Source organism: Lissotriton vulgaris, chromosome 7 (genome assembly GCF_964263255.1).
Source record: "Lissotriton vulgaris chromosome 7, aLisVul1.2, whole genome shotgun sequence".
Taxonomy (NCBI): domain Eukaryota; kingdom Metazoa; phylum Chordata; class Amphibia; order Caudata; family Salamandridae; genus Lissotriton; species Lissotriton vulgaris.
The window spans coordinates 933187563-933202108 of record NC_141695.1 but is presented as its reverse complement, the minus strand read 5'-3'; the positions used below and the strand labels follow the sequence as shown (position 1 = coordinate 933202108).

Below are 14546 nucleotides of genomic sequence, written 5' to 3'. Positions count from 1 at the left end.
TGTACGAAATGTCGAGCAAGCTCGACCTAACAAAATAGAAATAAAGTTTGCCGCCTACGTATTTCTTTTTCTATGTATTTACTATTGTAGCTATCATGGCATCCTGCGCTTTAGCCGAATATGTGTAAAGTAAATGGATGCATGCCGTGATTTTATAAAAGTACATCAACAGAAAACAAGGCACCTTCCGCCCGCTTTTGTTTTACTATTTATTGACTTTTGAAGCAATGACGGCCTGCCGCACTTTGGCTTTAGATGTTGAAAGCTAAAGGCGGCGAGACGCCATTGCCACAAATGTCACTAAATAGAAAATAAAAGCTGTGCTTCTGCCATATATATATATTTTTGTAGCAATCGCAGTAGATAATAGGCAGCATTGATGCGTCATGTTTAAAATTCATTTTGTGCTTCAGTCACATCAGGTTTCTTGCGCAAAACGGATTTGCTGAACGTTGTTGTCATGCAAGCTCCCAAGTTAAAGATGGGAAAGTAGAACTTATTTGGGTATGCCAAGGTGAGTGTTAGGAAATCTCATGCACACATGCTCCCCAACTTTACAGACCAAGCTACACCCGTTTGGATGTGAAGGCGGCAGTAGGGTTCTGAAGTTGAAGAAATGAAAGGGAGGAGGGGAGCCTGAGATTTGGAGCAGGGTCAACTTTGAATGGAGGATTGTCTGGATGTAGAAGGTGTAAGCCTGAAGCCATGGGAGCCGGTTGAGTTCAGGACACGAAAACACCTCTATGTGAAGCTCCTGCTCTGTGAAACAAGTTCTGCAGGACGTAGGCAGATGTAGGGAGGGGGTGGGCAGGCTGATTAGGTGGCCGTGAATAAGTGACGGCGGGGGACGGGGAGAGAGGAATAAACAAGCTCTCGGCATTGTTGTGGCGGGGGGAGGGCTGGCCGAAAAGCACGGATTTAAAAACAAGTTCTGCAGGACGTAGGCAGATGTAGGGAGGGGGTGGGCAGGCTGATTAGGCGGCCGTGAATAAGTGACGACGGGGGCGGGGAGAGAGGAACAGATGCTGTGTGAAGGGAGAAAGGCTGCTGGCAGGGGGAAGGCTCGGGCATGAGAGCAGGTCACGTGATTGGGATTCACGTGAACTGTTGAAAATCCTCCTCATAAAAAGTCAGCTTTGTGGATGGACGGCATTAGGAGGAGGAGAGAAAGGGACAAATAGCTACTTAAAGGGACCCCCATGACGGAGTAAAAAAGCAAGACAACAAAAGCTGTTCCTTTGGACTCATTCAGATTTGAAAAGCATCCCAACAGCTACTCCAAGTAAGGAATAATGAAAGAACATAAACTGTGTCAACTTCACGGGTTCAAAGCCGCCAATGAGTGGGGACACACACCACAAGGTCATACACATCCTTTACCCTACTGTACCGGTTGAGGACATGAACTAACTTGCAAACACCCAGCTAGAGGGTTTAGAAGCAAAACTCACCAGGTAAGAGCTTACACATACGTGGGGGCACACATTAGCTGTTGTATGACAATTCCATACACATCTGACAAGGGATGCTTCAACCCACGTACATCCCAGAAAAGAGCTTGTGTGAACACTCTAGTCAGATGTGGTCTTGTAACCCAACACGCACTTTCTTAATGACAGCTCCTACCCATACAATATGAGTTCCTATACCCACACATATCCATAAAAGAACTTCTAGCCACACAGCTAAACCTGAAACTGGCTTCAACCCGCACACAGGTTAAGCGCAACTGCTTACAGGACAAGAGCATATGGCGACACACCAAGTGGGTAAGGCCGAGTACCTGCACCCATACAATAGGGCAGGGCTCCTACCTGCGCACTCCCACTAGGACTGAACTACTTGCACACACACTCACAAAAGTAGGCTCAAACCCCAACAAGATGGATCTTGCCACACATCTATCCACCAACACACCCATCAGGGCAAGGACTACACACACGCACCAAGAGCTGTTCCAATCTACTCCCATGAATAAACTTGTACTTCAATTATATTTGTGAACCCTCCTTACAAGAGTGGCAACAATTCAAACCAACACGGTGACCCCCTGCATGGAGAAGCCAACTATTAACACATAGTCCTCATCATCTGCTCCGGGAGGCTCAGAAAAGTGGACCCCAACACCTTACATACAAGCGCTTTACGGGGGCGGGCTATGCTTTGGCTGAGCAGCAGGCATGGACACCTTTTGACCCTTCGCTGTGATCTACAAAATATATTGTATATGTGCACCATTGGGTGGTATGAAAATGGCACTGGTACAAGTCGCATGACAGAGCTGACAGGGCAATGTGGTTGGTTTCCTGCCTGTTCAAATATCCCAAGCTTTGTAGACCATGAGAAAATCAGCGCATGCCTTTGCACGTGCTGCCTGTTTAATTTCCTGCGGGACTTTAATACTGAGCGTGTGCATCCCCAGTGTCCGTTCTGGGATAGACAAAAGTTTTTGTGGGACCTCTCCTTTAAGATCTGTGGGTCTGGATCCATTTAAGATCTAGAAGCTAACTACTACAGAATCTGAGAAGGAGATTAGAGGGCTGGACGCATCATTGTTGCTTCCAGTAGAGACACTACATATTTAAATCCTAGCACTGCACGGGCTCTACAGCTGATCGGTGTGACACATGGGGGAGCGGCCCGCTCCGTAGGGAGGCAAAAAGAGACACCCATGAGCCCTCTCTTACCGGCTCACTCTGTGGTGGCTCTACTGCAGTCTCTGGCTTCGCCCGGTCCGTGTAGGTCTTCGGCCGGGATGGAGCTTGAGCAGCTTTCCCGGTCCACGTGCGGAGGGGCAGGCACTGACAATGTGCCTCGGGCCCCCTCCGCAATCGTACCTCCCTGCGGCCCATTGCGAGCTTCACTCTTGGGCGCCTGCTGGGCTATCCCTCCGCATGGGAGCCCCGCACAGGCAGGCGCCATTCTTCTCAAGCCAGCTTCCTCTCGCCCGGCCGCACTTCCGCCCGATGGCAGGCCCCACACCTGTCACGGGCAGTCCGGCCTGACGTCCGGTTTTGGGCTTGCAATGGCTCAGGGCTGCGGCGGTGACTTCGACAGCGCTAAAATAGGGGGTGGGCACACTCAAGATTAAAAATAAATCCAACAAGCAGGGTGGACACCCGCTAAGGGCGCCATACAGGGGGTAGCAACCGTAGGGAATTTTAAATCATAGCAAAAGACACAGGGTGGGCACCTGCGCACTCTGGGGCATACGAAGGGCAGAAGCGCTTCCCTCAGAGGGAAAACCACAGCGCTCTGCCCATTAAAGCAGAATAAAGCGCTCAGGACGACAGAGCAAGAAAAAAATGAAAACTTACCTGGAGTGGCAGCGAGGCTGTTCCTGCCAACAACAACAACAACAAAAAATGGCTGCCGCTAAGCTCCGAAATTTTCGGAATCGGGGCGTGTTTTTTGCTGAGTGACGGATGACGTCACAGATAGAAAGAACGCAAAAAACATGCCCCTGAATCCGAAAAAGACGGGGCTTGAACCGAGTGACGCCCCTCTCCTCCAATGGCTAGCCAGCTTTTACTAGGCCAGCCAATGGAGAAATGGGGGGTTCCAAGCCCCCTCTAAGAAACATTAAATCTTGGGCTCTGCCCACCGCTACGCAGTGCGACGGTCCTCGACCTAAAGTACAAATCAACCCTTACACAAGCTTAAACATTGAAACGGCCATTCTGTCGAAATGTGAAATAACAACCATGTTAGGCATAAGCCTCACGCACTGCAGAATGCAAATTTTTACACCACATCCAACCAGATTTAAAAACACCTATTGATGTGGATCTCAAAATGGGTAAAACCAGAGACAGGTTTACAATTTTGTTTACCTAGGTATAACCCTAGATTCCAAGCTTTCATGGCGTCCCCATATTGAGAACGCTAAAACTGTTCTAGCTCAGAATTCAGCCTCCATCCTTAAAAAACTCCATGCCACTCATACCAAATCGATCACCCCGGCATTGGAAGTATAAAAAGCAAAGGCTCAAAGTGGGGCCCTCTATGGGTCTGAATTGTGGGGTGGAGAAAAAATGGCTATAATTACCACAGGGGAAAATAGGGTTCTACGAGCACTTATTCCTTTACCCCAAAACACCCCAATGATTCCATACACATGACCTAGGATTAAAGCGCATTGAGGATAAACCAATTTTGAGGACTATTGTTCTGGATTAGGCTATGGGCTACTGAAGAACTCTATACTTATAGAATGGCACTAAAAGAATTAATTGCACTGGATACACACTTAAAATTCCCCTGGCTAGCTAATGTACATAGATGGTTAATAAACTTAGGGCTCAGTGAGTTCTGGTCCCATCCAGAAAATCTGACTCTTAACTCAAGAATAGAACTTAAGAGGGTTTATTGGAACCAGGCAATATTAAAAAATGCATCAAATAGCTGCACTGGCCCAATACCCAACGATTATCTGATGTTTAAACTTGTCCCATGTTTTGAGGTTTTTCTTGACCAGATAGAACCCCAAATCGACAAGATATTGTTTTTAAAACTGAGATGCGGGACACTCTTAATCAGATCTTTCACAGCTGGGTGGAGAAGTGCTTGTAATAGAGAAGAAGATAGAAAGTGCACAATGTGCCAGTTGTCAGAAGAAGAAAACATAGCACATGTCCTCCTATTTTGTCCAACTTACATGAAAGCTAGACAAAAATGAATTGCACCGCTAGGAAGAAAATTAGGTGTAAGAAGATATATGGAAATGTTGCGTATTTTAAAAACTGACAACACCCAACTTGTTGTAGCAAGATTCTTGTTGGCTGCTAACTATATTAGAATGAAGAATGGTTTGAAATTTTAAATAGTCTTTTTTTTTGCTCACAATAGGTTAAAAAAATGACTAAGATTGTATTTTGTCTAATTGTTTCTTTTAACGTTTTAATGTTCATAGTATTTATATTTTATTATAAAATACATAGTCTGTACCTGTTGTCTCCCATGGAATATATTTTGTAAGTCTATGGTAGTCGGAACTTTCCGCACTGGCACGTTACCCTGGATTTTTGCGTATTTGCACAAACGATGCTCCTTACTAACTAGTAATTTACAATTTTGCATATTAGTATAATGGATTTCATGAATGTTTCGATAAGTATTAGATGGATCGTTACCCAAATTTTATGTTAATTCATGCACAAATGTAATTTTGCACATATAGTTATCTTATAAGCACAAATGTATTTTAAAAATTGGAATTGTTAGATTATTGCATGAACTGTTCTTTTATGATTCTCGGAATCGAATAAAGATACTTTGATGATGATGATGATGATAATAAAGTACAAATCAACCCTTGGTAGTTACACAAGCACAAACATTGAAACGGCCATTCTGTCGAAATGTGAAAGAACAACCATGTTAGGCATAAGCCTCACGCACTGCAGATTGCACATTTTTACACCACATCCAACTAGATTTAAAAACACCTATTGATGTTAATCTCAATATGGGTAAAACCAGAGACCGGTTTTATGCAGGCAGTAACACAGGAATGTATTAGCCTAGATAATATGTTCTGTATCTCCTGGCTTTCTTATATAAAGGTCTTTTGTTCATTGGGTGTTTTGGAATTATTCACTAATCCTGAATGTATTGCTTATTTAACAAAAGATGACGTGAAGCAATTTTTCAACTATTTTGAGAATGTTAGATTTATGCAAGAATCATGCAAACTCTCTGTGACGGCTCACACTGTCTTACGGACAGCGGTAAGAGTGAAGCCCAGCCGTGATGGCTCACACTGTCTTACGGACAGCGGTAAGAGTGAAGCCCTGCCTTCTTTTTGTAAAGACCCCACAGCATAGATTTGATCTGCCCCATGTCAGGCTTTATATTGTGCACTTTTCTCATTCGCCTATTGTGGTACATGGTTTGCAGAACTCCCTAGATTCCCCTGTGACAGTCAGCACAATGCACACTGCTCTTTATGGTCTTATTCATTTTATATTGCTGCTAGAAACATTTAGTACCACTATTGCATGGTTTAAATATTAAGCAATTTAGTAGAATCATTTAATGATCAATTACAATTACCTATTTTATTTATTTTATTTTAAAGGTTTTATATAGAGCTGGCTGGACCCAAGAGTATCAGAGCGCTTTACAAGTTTTGATAATACAAAGTTGAAATACAGCTTTGGAACATTGAAATAATAGGATAAGACAATTTGAACACATGAAGCAGATTTTAAGTGGGGAAAAACTAGGAATACCTAGATCAAACAACAGATCGAAGATAGTAGATCTGGAAGAAGTGGATGGGATCTATACTGATAAGGCAGGGTAGGAATTAGTAGCCAGTGGCAGTGGATTAAGAACCCTAGTATTAGTTGAGAAGGAGCAGCTTGAGGTCTTTTTTGAAGCTGGGGTAGGAGGGGTTGCAGTGTAGATCTTTAGGGAGGGTATTCCAAACAGAGGGTGCATTTCCAGAGAAAGAGCGAGACTGCGCGGATTTATTTTTTAATAGAGGAGGGACAAGGACAAGAGGGTTAGTGCTCCTCATTGTTCTAGTGTAGCCCGCTTTGTGGAGTTTGTCGAAGAGGTAAGATGGGGTATTTTGATGGATGGCTTTGTGGGTGATGCAAGCAGTCTTGTAGGTGGTTCTGCCTTCAATCGGGAGCCATTTGAAGTCTTTGAGAACGGGGGAGATGTGGTCAAAACGTTTACAGTCAGTAATTAGCCTGGCAGCAAGGTTGAGAACGGATTTAATAGGGGCAAGGTGGACTTTACGAGTTCCTGCAAGAGTGGCATTACTGTAGTCAATTCTAGAAAGGACCCACGAATGTAAAACTGATTTAAAGTCATCGGCAGGAATAAAGGGTTTGAATTGTTTAAGATGATGGAGTATGAAAAGAGCACCTTTGGCTGAGTTTTTTGTGTGGGGAGTAAGACAGAGGTTCTGGCCGATGCTGATGCCGAGGGATTTGACTTAATTAGAGATGAGAGAGAGCAGTTGCGAGCTTCGATGACAGAGATCCATTGTAAAATAGAGAGCAAGTTGTTTTTAGGAGAAAATAGAAGGGAGTTTTTTTAGGATTGAGTTTAAGGTGGTTGTGATGTAAACATAATTGTATCTTAGTTAAGGCATCGTTAAGATGTGAAACATCAGCATGGGATTTGATCCTATAGTAAAGTTGGGTGTTGTGGGCATAGAGGTGGTAACAGATTTTCGCTTGTTTAAGGATAAGGGTGAGGGGTTCCATGAAGAGGTTGAATAGGGTGGGACTAGGTCAAATTACCCCACCATCAAAAACGCTACAGCTGACCCTAATGACTTAAATAACTTACACCCTATTTCTAACCATCCTTTCTTATCTAAGGCCCTGGATAAATGCGCCCTGCACCAGCTAGGCAAACACATCGACTCATTCAACCTCTTAGATGCTTCCCAATCAGGTTTTCGAAAGAGCTGTAGCACTGAAACAGCCATGCTCAACATTACTGACAATATCCATTGCTCTCTAGACAAAGGTGAATCCTCCCTTTTCATTCTTCTTGACCTCTCTGCGCCTTTGATACTGTTAACCATGCAGCCCTACTCAATATACTCAAAGACCGTTTGGGCTTTGACGGTGCTGTTCTCAAGTGGTTCACCTCCCTTTTCCAATATAGAACCCAACAAATTAAAATAAGTAAAAAAAAAAATAATAAATTAAAAAAAAGTAATTGCCTTTCTAAACCTCTGTCAGTAACCATGGGCGTCCCCCAGGGCTCTATTCTCTCCGGTGGCAAGGGAGGAGTTGATGATAGTGGACCAATATGGGGCGATGAGGCGTTTTAGGGTTTTAGGTCTTGTACTAGATGGGACGGGATAGGATCTCGGGTATGTTAGGATGGTTTAAGTTTGGTGATGATGCTGATGACATCCCTTTCTGAGACAGGGCAAAAGTTATTACAGGAAGCATTGTTTTTTCGCTGGGGGACAGTGTGGTGCGGTTCCGAGGGGGTGACAGTGAACGTGAGTGGAGCAGGATCAGGGGGAGGGATAGGAATGGAAGGAGATATGGGGAGAATGCTAAGGAGGGAAGGTTGGTTATGTGGGGGCGGGGGTGAGTGGAGTTAAGGCGAAGGATTAATCAATCAATCTTAGTGATTTGGTCTAAGAAGAAGCTAGCCATTTCTTCACATCTTTCAACCGTAGCCGGAAGTTTTGGGGGACTGAGGCAGTTTGGTTTTTAACAATGTTAAAGAGTTCCCTAGGTCAATTTTTTACCCGGTCAAGTTGTGAACGGAAGAAGGATGCTTTTTCATTAAAGACATTTTTTGGGCAGTTGGCCCTTGCGGCTCTGAGGAGGGCAAGATTTGGGGGGAAGGGCAGTTGTCTCCATGTGCGTTTAGTCTGCCTGAGAGCTCACCTCTAATTGTAAAGGTCGGTATTGAACCATGATTTGGATAGTTTACTTGTTTGTAGTTTTAATGTGGCTGAGGCAATTTGGTCAAGGTCCTCGACGATGGATTTGTTGTAATGTTCAGTAAGGTCACTGGTACTATGGGAGAGAGGAGTATGCTGTAAATGTGCTTTTATTTTAGTCTCCAGCTCACCCAGGGGAATAAGGTGAAGATTTCTGATCAGTTTCATTTGTTTAGCTGTATAAGGGGGGGGAGGGACACAGAGTTGTTGATCGTGAAGAGGATAAGGTGGGGGCCGGACCAGTAAATGGGGATAATGTAGGAAAGAAAAGCCAGTTCTTTGCTAGTGATAACAGCATCAAGGGTGGCACCTTTGGCGTGTGTTGGAGATTTGCAAAGTTGCTTCAAGTCGCTGAAGTAGGTCATGGACAAGGTTGACTGAGGCGTCGTCAATTTTGTTCCAGTGGAGGTTGAAGTCCCCAAGGAAGAGGTTTCAAGATTTGGTAATCGCTGATTGGATGAGAAGATCAGACAACTCTTCAACAAAGGAGAGAGGGTCACCAGGGGGATGGTAAATATTATGTAGGCGAATCGGGGGGGGGGCGGAACCCTGAACTGTGAGTTCGGCACCAAGGTATTCAAAAGTAGCAAGATCAGGGTGCAGGATAGGTGTGAGTTGGAGTTCATCTTTATAAATTATAAAGAGACCCCCACCAATTTTATTAAACCCGTCTTCTCTGAGAATGGAGTAACCAGGGGGAGAGAGCAAGTCAAGGATTGGCGAGGAGTGGTCATTGAGCCATGTTTCCGACAAGAAGGCGATGTCAATGCTTTTACTGAGGATGGTTTCAGCGATTTCAGTTGCATGACAGTTTGCTGATCAGCATTTGACCAGCATGCAGTTGAGGGGTTTGGGGTAGTTTATTTTTGTGGGGGAACAGGAGTGGATAGTGGTGAGTTGTTGTGGAGGTCTGGGCGAGGCTGGGGAGGACGGGGCCCTACTTGTTCCCAGGATCACAAGGATAGATGAATGTAGTGGGAGAGAATTAGTAGTCGGTGGGGGGGTGTGGGAGGGGAGGGGATAGTTTTTATTGAGTCCAGGAAGATCAGATGGGGGGGGGGGGAGAGATGGTTCGGAAGTGGGATGGTATGGGTGAACAATTACTGCAAGTCGGCCTGGGTGAGTAATTGTCGTTAGGGGAAGTAATCCCTTGGTTATGGGGAGCAGGGTACGTAGGTATGATGTCCAGGGAATAGTTGTGATTAGAAGGGTTCTCTGTGAGAGGGAGGTGATATAGTTTCTGAGAGAGGAGAGTTCTAATACGAGGGTTGAGAGGTGGAGAGTAATATTTAGTAGAGACTGGGTAAGAAGAGAGAAGGGGAGGGAGGTTAGGAGGTCATGTGGGAGGAGGGAGTGATCCAAGTTGGTCAGGAGTGGTGGACTAGGGTGTGTGTACAGTGGGAAACCAGGTGGAGGGGAGAGAGGGGTGTTACTGTTGCAAGGTGGCAGTGGTATTGGAGGGTGTGGGAGGACATTCTCAGGAGTCAATTGGGAGTTATGAGAGGTGAAGGGGGCATGAGAGGGGGGCTGGGGGCTGTTAGATAATGGGTGGGATGGATAACAGGAGAAGAGATTGGAGTTATTATTGGAGCTTTTGGAGGGTCAAGGGTATGTGTTAGATGGGGAGGATAAGGGTTACTGTGGGCGTTGTAGTAAGGTTGTTAGGAGAGAAGGCGATTAGTTATTTGTGGAGCTGTCAGGGGATCCGGGCAGGGTGCAGGACGCGGGGTTTTGAGAGACAGAGGGAGTTGTGGGAAGAACAGGAGGGGGAGATGCTGATGAGGTCATGGGAAAATAGATCTGTGCGTCAGGAATTTCATTGTCGATTAGTGTGTCCGGGAACAGATGGTTTGGGGTCAGGGTGCGAGGGGACAAAGAGGTCTCTTGCGTTTGGGGGGGCGGGGGGGGGAGTGGTGGAAGGTTAGTGGTAAGTGTAGGTAGTAGGTTTTGGGATAATGAGCTGAAGTGGAGTTCAAAAATAGGGAGGTGGTTTTCGGAGGCTTGAATGAGGATATTTCCCGATTTGAAAATAGAGATGTCGATTTTGCCAGGGAAAGTGGGGGGTAAGGAGTGGTGGAAAGTTTCAGACCATACAGGATTTTACAGGAATTCATGATAGGAAGGTGGCGGAGAAAGATACTTTTCCTTTTAGAGGGGCGTTTAGTGTAAAAGATGTAGTTTGTTTTTATGATGGAGGTTAGGCGAAGATAGTTGTCAACAAATAAGGTTTCTTGGTGGCATATAAGTTGTGTTTAATGTTTTATTGCCCTTTTTGGAAAGGTTTGAGGTGTAAAAGATGGACCAAGAGTTAGGTCCATGCTTAATGATGGGTGAGTCCTGTGTCATGAGGGTAATGGTTGAGGGGTGGCATGGTGGATCTGTTTTAGTGGTCAGGGGGCGAGGGGAAGACTGGAGGGAGGGAGATTGGGGTAGAGCACCTATTAATCGTCCCCTCAATGGGCTTCGACTAAGAAATGACACTTATCGTCCGGCTGATGTAGTACATCAGACCCGCGGTCAATAAACTCAGGCACATACCCTTGGTATGGTTAAGAACCACCGATGTAGAAGACACATGCACTCTAATAAATGTTAAATAATAAAATTAATATATATATTTTTTTCAAAGGGATAGATCCAAAAGAATGGGAGCCAGACAATCAAAAGTATTGTATAGAGGCTATGGTTCAAAGAAGGGTCAAACACATAGATGGAAGTTAAACTATCAAATAATAAGTGAGCAAATAAGAATGACAATAAAGCCAGCCAGTGGTAACCAATGGGCGGGATGTAAGCTTGCTGTAAATTTGCAATATCTCTTTCACAACCAAACTGAAATTAAAATCTCTGGGGCTGAGAGAACTGGATGCACCTCAAAAACATGCTGTATTGTAGAAGGTTCATAGTTTGGGTACAAGCATGAAAATAATGCCACAATCATACTCAACCCTTCTGAAAATGATCAAGACCACCCCGTAGGCACTACAGGAGCCCTGGGCGGTGATACATTTAGATGAGGACTAAACTGACGCCAATTGACAGTTAGTATAAGGCTGTCCAAAATGAATGCCCATAAATGCTAGATTCAAACTGATTCTGTACAACATCCAAACACTGCAATCTGACACCCAGTTGAATACACATGATGTTCCCCAGAGTATCTGACGCATGCTCGGAGACGTTATTCTGAAAATACAGATCTAATGCCTAGACCACGTTTGTGCACATTTATTATACAATGCTGGAATTAAATTGATCCCTCAATAGAACAGCTAATCGACAACACAATAATTTTACAATCTAAAGCATGCCTATTTGGGTGAGCCAGAAAAAATAAAACTGAATGCAAACTCACTGGCTTAGCATAAACACTGGCCAAAAGGCATTTAGCCAGGCTATGGAAGTCCAATAAAGCACTGCAATAAATATGACGGGGGTGGAGTGTGCTCTTCAATTGAGCATAGGCGTAGGACCAGGATGAATAAATGTTGTAATTTCTATAACAATGGATGCTTCTTAAGTTGTCTTATATAAATTGTTTACTGCTTACTGGTAAAACGGTACAATTAACATGCTCGTTATGACAATAAATTGTTGAGCTATACTGTTTGTTTACAACACTAAAATTCGAGTAAACCCCATTACAAATAGTCAGGTGGGATGATAGCCACATGAGGGAAATTAACTTTGGTGAAGAGTGTAGAAGTGTAGAATTGTTATTTGCTCTAGACTCGGATTAACAGGTAGCACAAATTGTAATGGCAAGAACTACAGTTTACAAAACAGTAGACCACAGCATTCAATTTAATATCCCCCTTGGAGACCCAAGATGATCTTGTACTCTTCTTGCTTCAACCTGGTAATTAACATTGGTCTGGTTCTTTAAAAAGTGCTTGGCTATGCTTCGGAAAAATCCACACCCCTAGCTCAAAAGGCGAGGAATCTCAGAGTGATATTTGACTGCAAACTTCGATTCGACTTTCAAGTAACGTGGCTGTGAAAAGAAAACGATATTCAAATCTCAACTTCCCAGAGTTATACCACCATTCCATCAAGCATCAAAAAGATTAGTTCCCCAGATCAATGGACTAACACAGAGTGGGCTATAGCAATAGATTTCACTCGAAAACACAAATAATGCTTTTTGAGAGCAACAATGCACTCAAAACCAGGCATTTAGAGAAGCTCGAAATATGACGTGACAAGACCATGCTACACCTGCCTCATAAGCTAGCATACTGGTGTCAGATAGAAACCAGGACCAAGCTCAAAAGGTGCTGAAAATAGTCAACAAATCCTGTGGCAGTAAGGTTCCTGGAGACATCAACAAACTGACCATATACATGCCATGTCCCTGTAGGAATCTCTGTATCTTGTGCATTGGCCATCTATAAGGCAAAGCTCAAAAGCACCGGTGGTGATCAACTTATGTATTTAGCCCAAAACTATGTAACCCCATCCCTGCTAGCCTTGACTGTGCAAACAAAATACATTCTATTCAGGAAAATACTCAATGGGGCAGTTCAGTAAAATATACGGCTAACAGTTAAAGATCACAAAAACAGCAATGAGCAATGCCAGGTAGACGAATTCATGCTATGTGCATGCATAATAGGGCCTCGGCTTGTTACACGATAGTCTCCTCGAGTTCCCCCCCCGCTACCCAGAACAAAGGCCAACCTACGATGAACTGCGTACTCAAGGATAATCATAGCAGAGTGAACACCTTACGTCATACTAAACCACTTAGTTTGTGTATTGTATTAATCACACGTGTCATTTAGCTCATTAAACGTCTGGTACCCCAAAATAATCTAAAGGCGGCGGTGTTATGCAATATAAACCTCCAAAATAAATAGGAATCACAGCATATGCACACAGCAGGTATATGGCAAGCACTGTCACATCGACTATGTTTCAGGGGATAGGCTAAAGCAGATGCACACAGCAGGTACATGGCAAGCACTGTTACATCGAATATGTTTCAGGAAATATGCTTCTAACTAAGTGATATCAGTGGTCAAGTTCAGCTTTTCCATTAAACCGGATAAGATGTAGAAAACCTTGAAAAACATATGATGTACACATTCAGTGGGTAGATGGTTTCGACCCTTTGCGGTTAGCCATTTTCTATGGGTTGTGTGACACACAAAAATAAACCAAAATATACTACCAAGTGGTTGCCTGTTTCGCCCCAAAATAACGTAGTTTTCTTCCTAAAGACAGAATATCACTATTATTCCATAACTATATTTTAATACTGTTGAGAGCGGGTGTGACTTCCAGGTTCCTTTCCACTCAGTACATATAAATAACCATTTTTAGTTGCAGACGACATATTATCGAACATACGGGTAGGTATATATCACAGGGGGCGAATCAAAACCATTATACTAGTAACGTTTCTGGAAGGTAGAGGAGGACCACTGCATCTATAAATTTCAATGGGGATTAAGGTAATCCTTAGTTTCCTAGATTGATGCATATATTTCTACTTCCAGGTAAAAATCCATTAAAATACTTGTCTTAAAATAAACAAGTCCCTTTTCACAAAATCATAAAACTCAAGAATGTCGTTGCATTTCCCAGATTTTTCCCCTCCGTGGCTTTTTTATTCCCCCATTTACCATAGTGAAAGTTGCCCACGTCCGGGTCGTAGAAATAGGCCACTGTCTTGGCCATTTATATGGGCCACGGACGTTGGTATCAACGCTAATGTGGGCTTCGGTCCAGAAAATACACAGACCTTACGGAAATTCCGTCTAATATTCCCTATTCATCTGTTAACGGATGACATTTGTCAGTAATTCTAATACTTCCGGGTCAAATAACCAGCCAATCAAATGGCTAAACACATCCAATGAATAACCTGGAGCGAGAGGGACCTAGGATTGGCACGTTAGAGGACATCGGCAAATCACTGCGCGCGGCTCAAATTACGAAGTGCTTATTGGTTGTGGAGTTAGCACGTGCTTCTGCCCTGTATAAACACTGTCTGTTGGTACCTGGCTAGACTTTAATATGGAGTGGGTTTTGAGCTAGAGCTATGACATTTTGATTCCTGCCATTCATGGTGTGGTGTTGCCACCCACGATTATGGATAGGAGAAGTAAGG

General features: G+C 43.9%; 1 protein-coding gene across 2 annotated transcripts in view; it reads right to left on the bottom strand.

Annotated features, from left to right (window-relative positions):
* Positions 1–14253, bottom strand: part of HDAC3 (histone deacetylase 3) — a 277173-nt gene extending 262920 nt beyond the window's left edge. The window contains exon 1 of one of the 2 annotated variants that reach the window (XM_086931362.1): positions 14059–14253. In XM_086931362.1, the coding sequence (XP_086787488.1) occupies positions 14059–14113 (55 nt within the window). In that variant the 5' untranslated portion in view covers positions 14114–14253. The remainder of the gene's footprint in view (positions 1–14058) is intronic. The other variant, XM_086931363.1, reaches the window with a different exon arrangement.
* Positions 14254–14546: the final 293 nt, after the last annotated feature.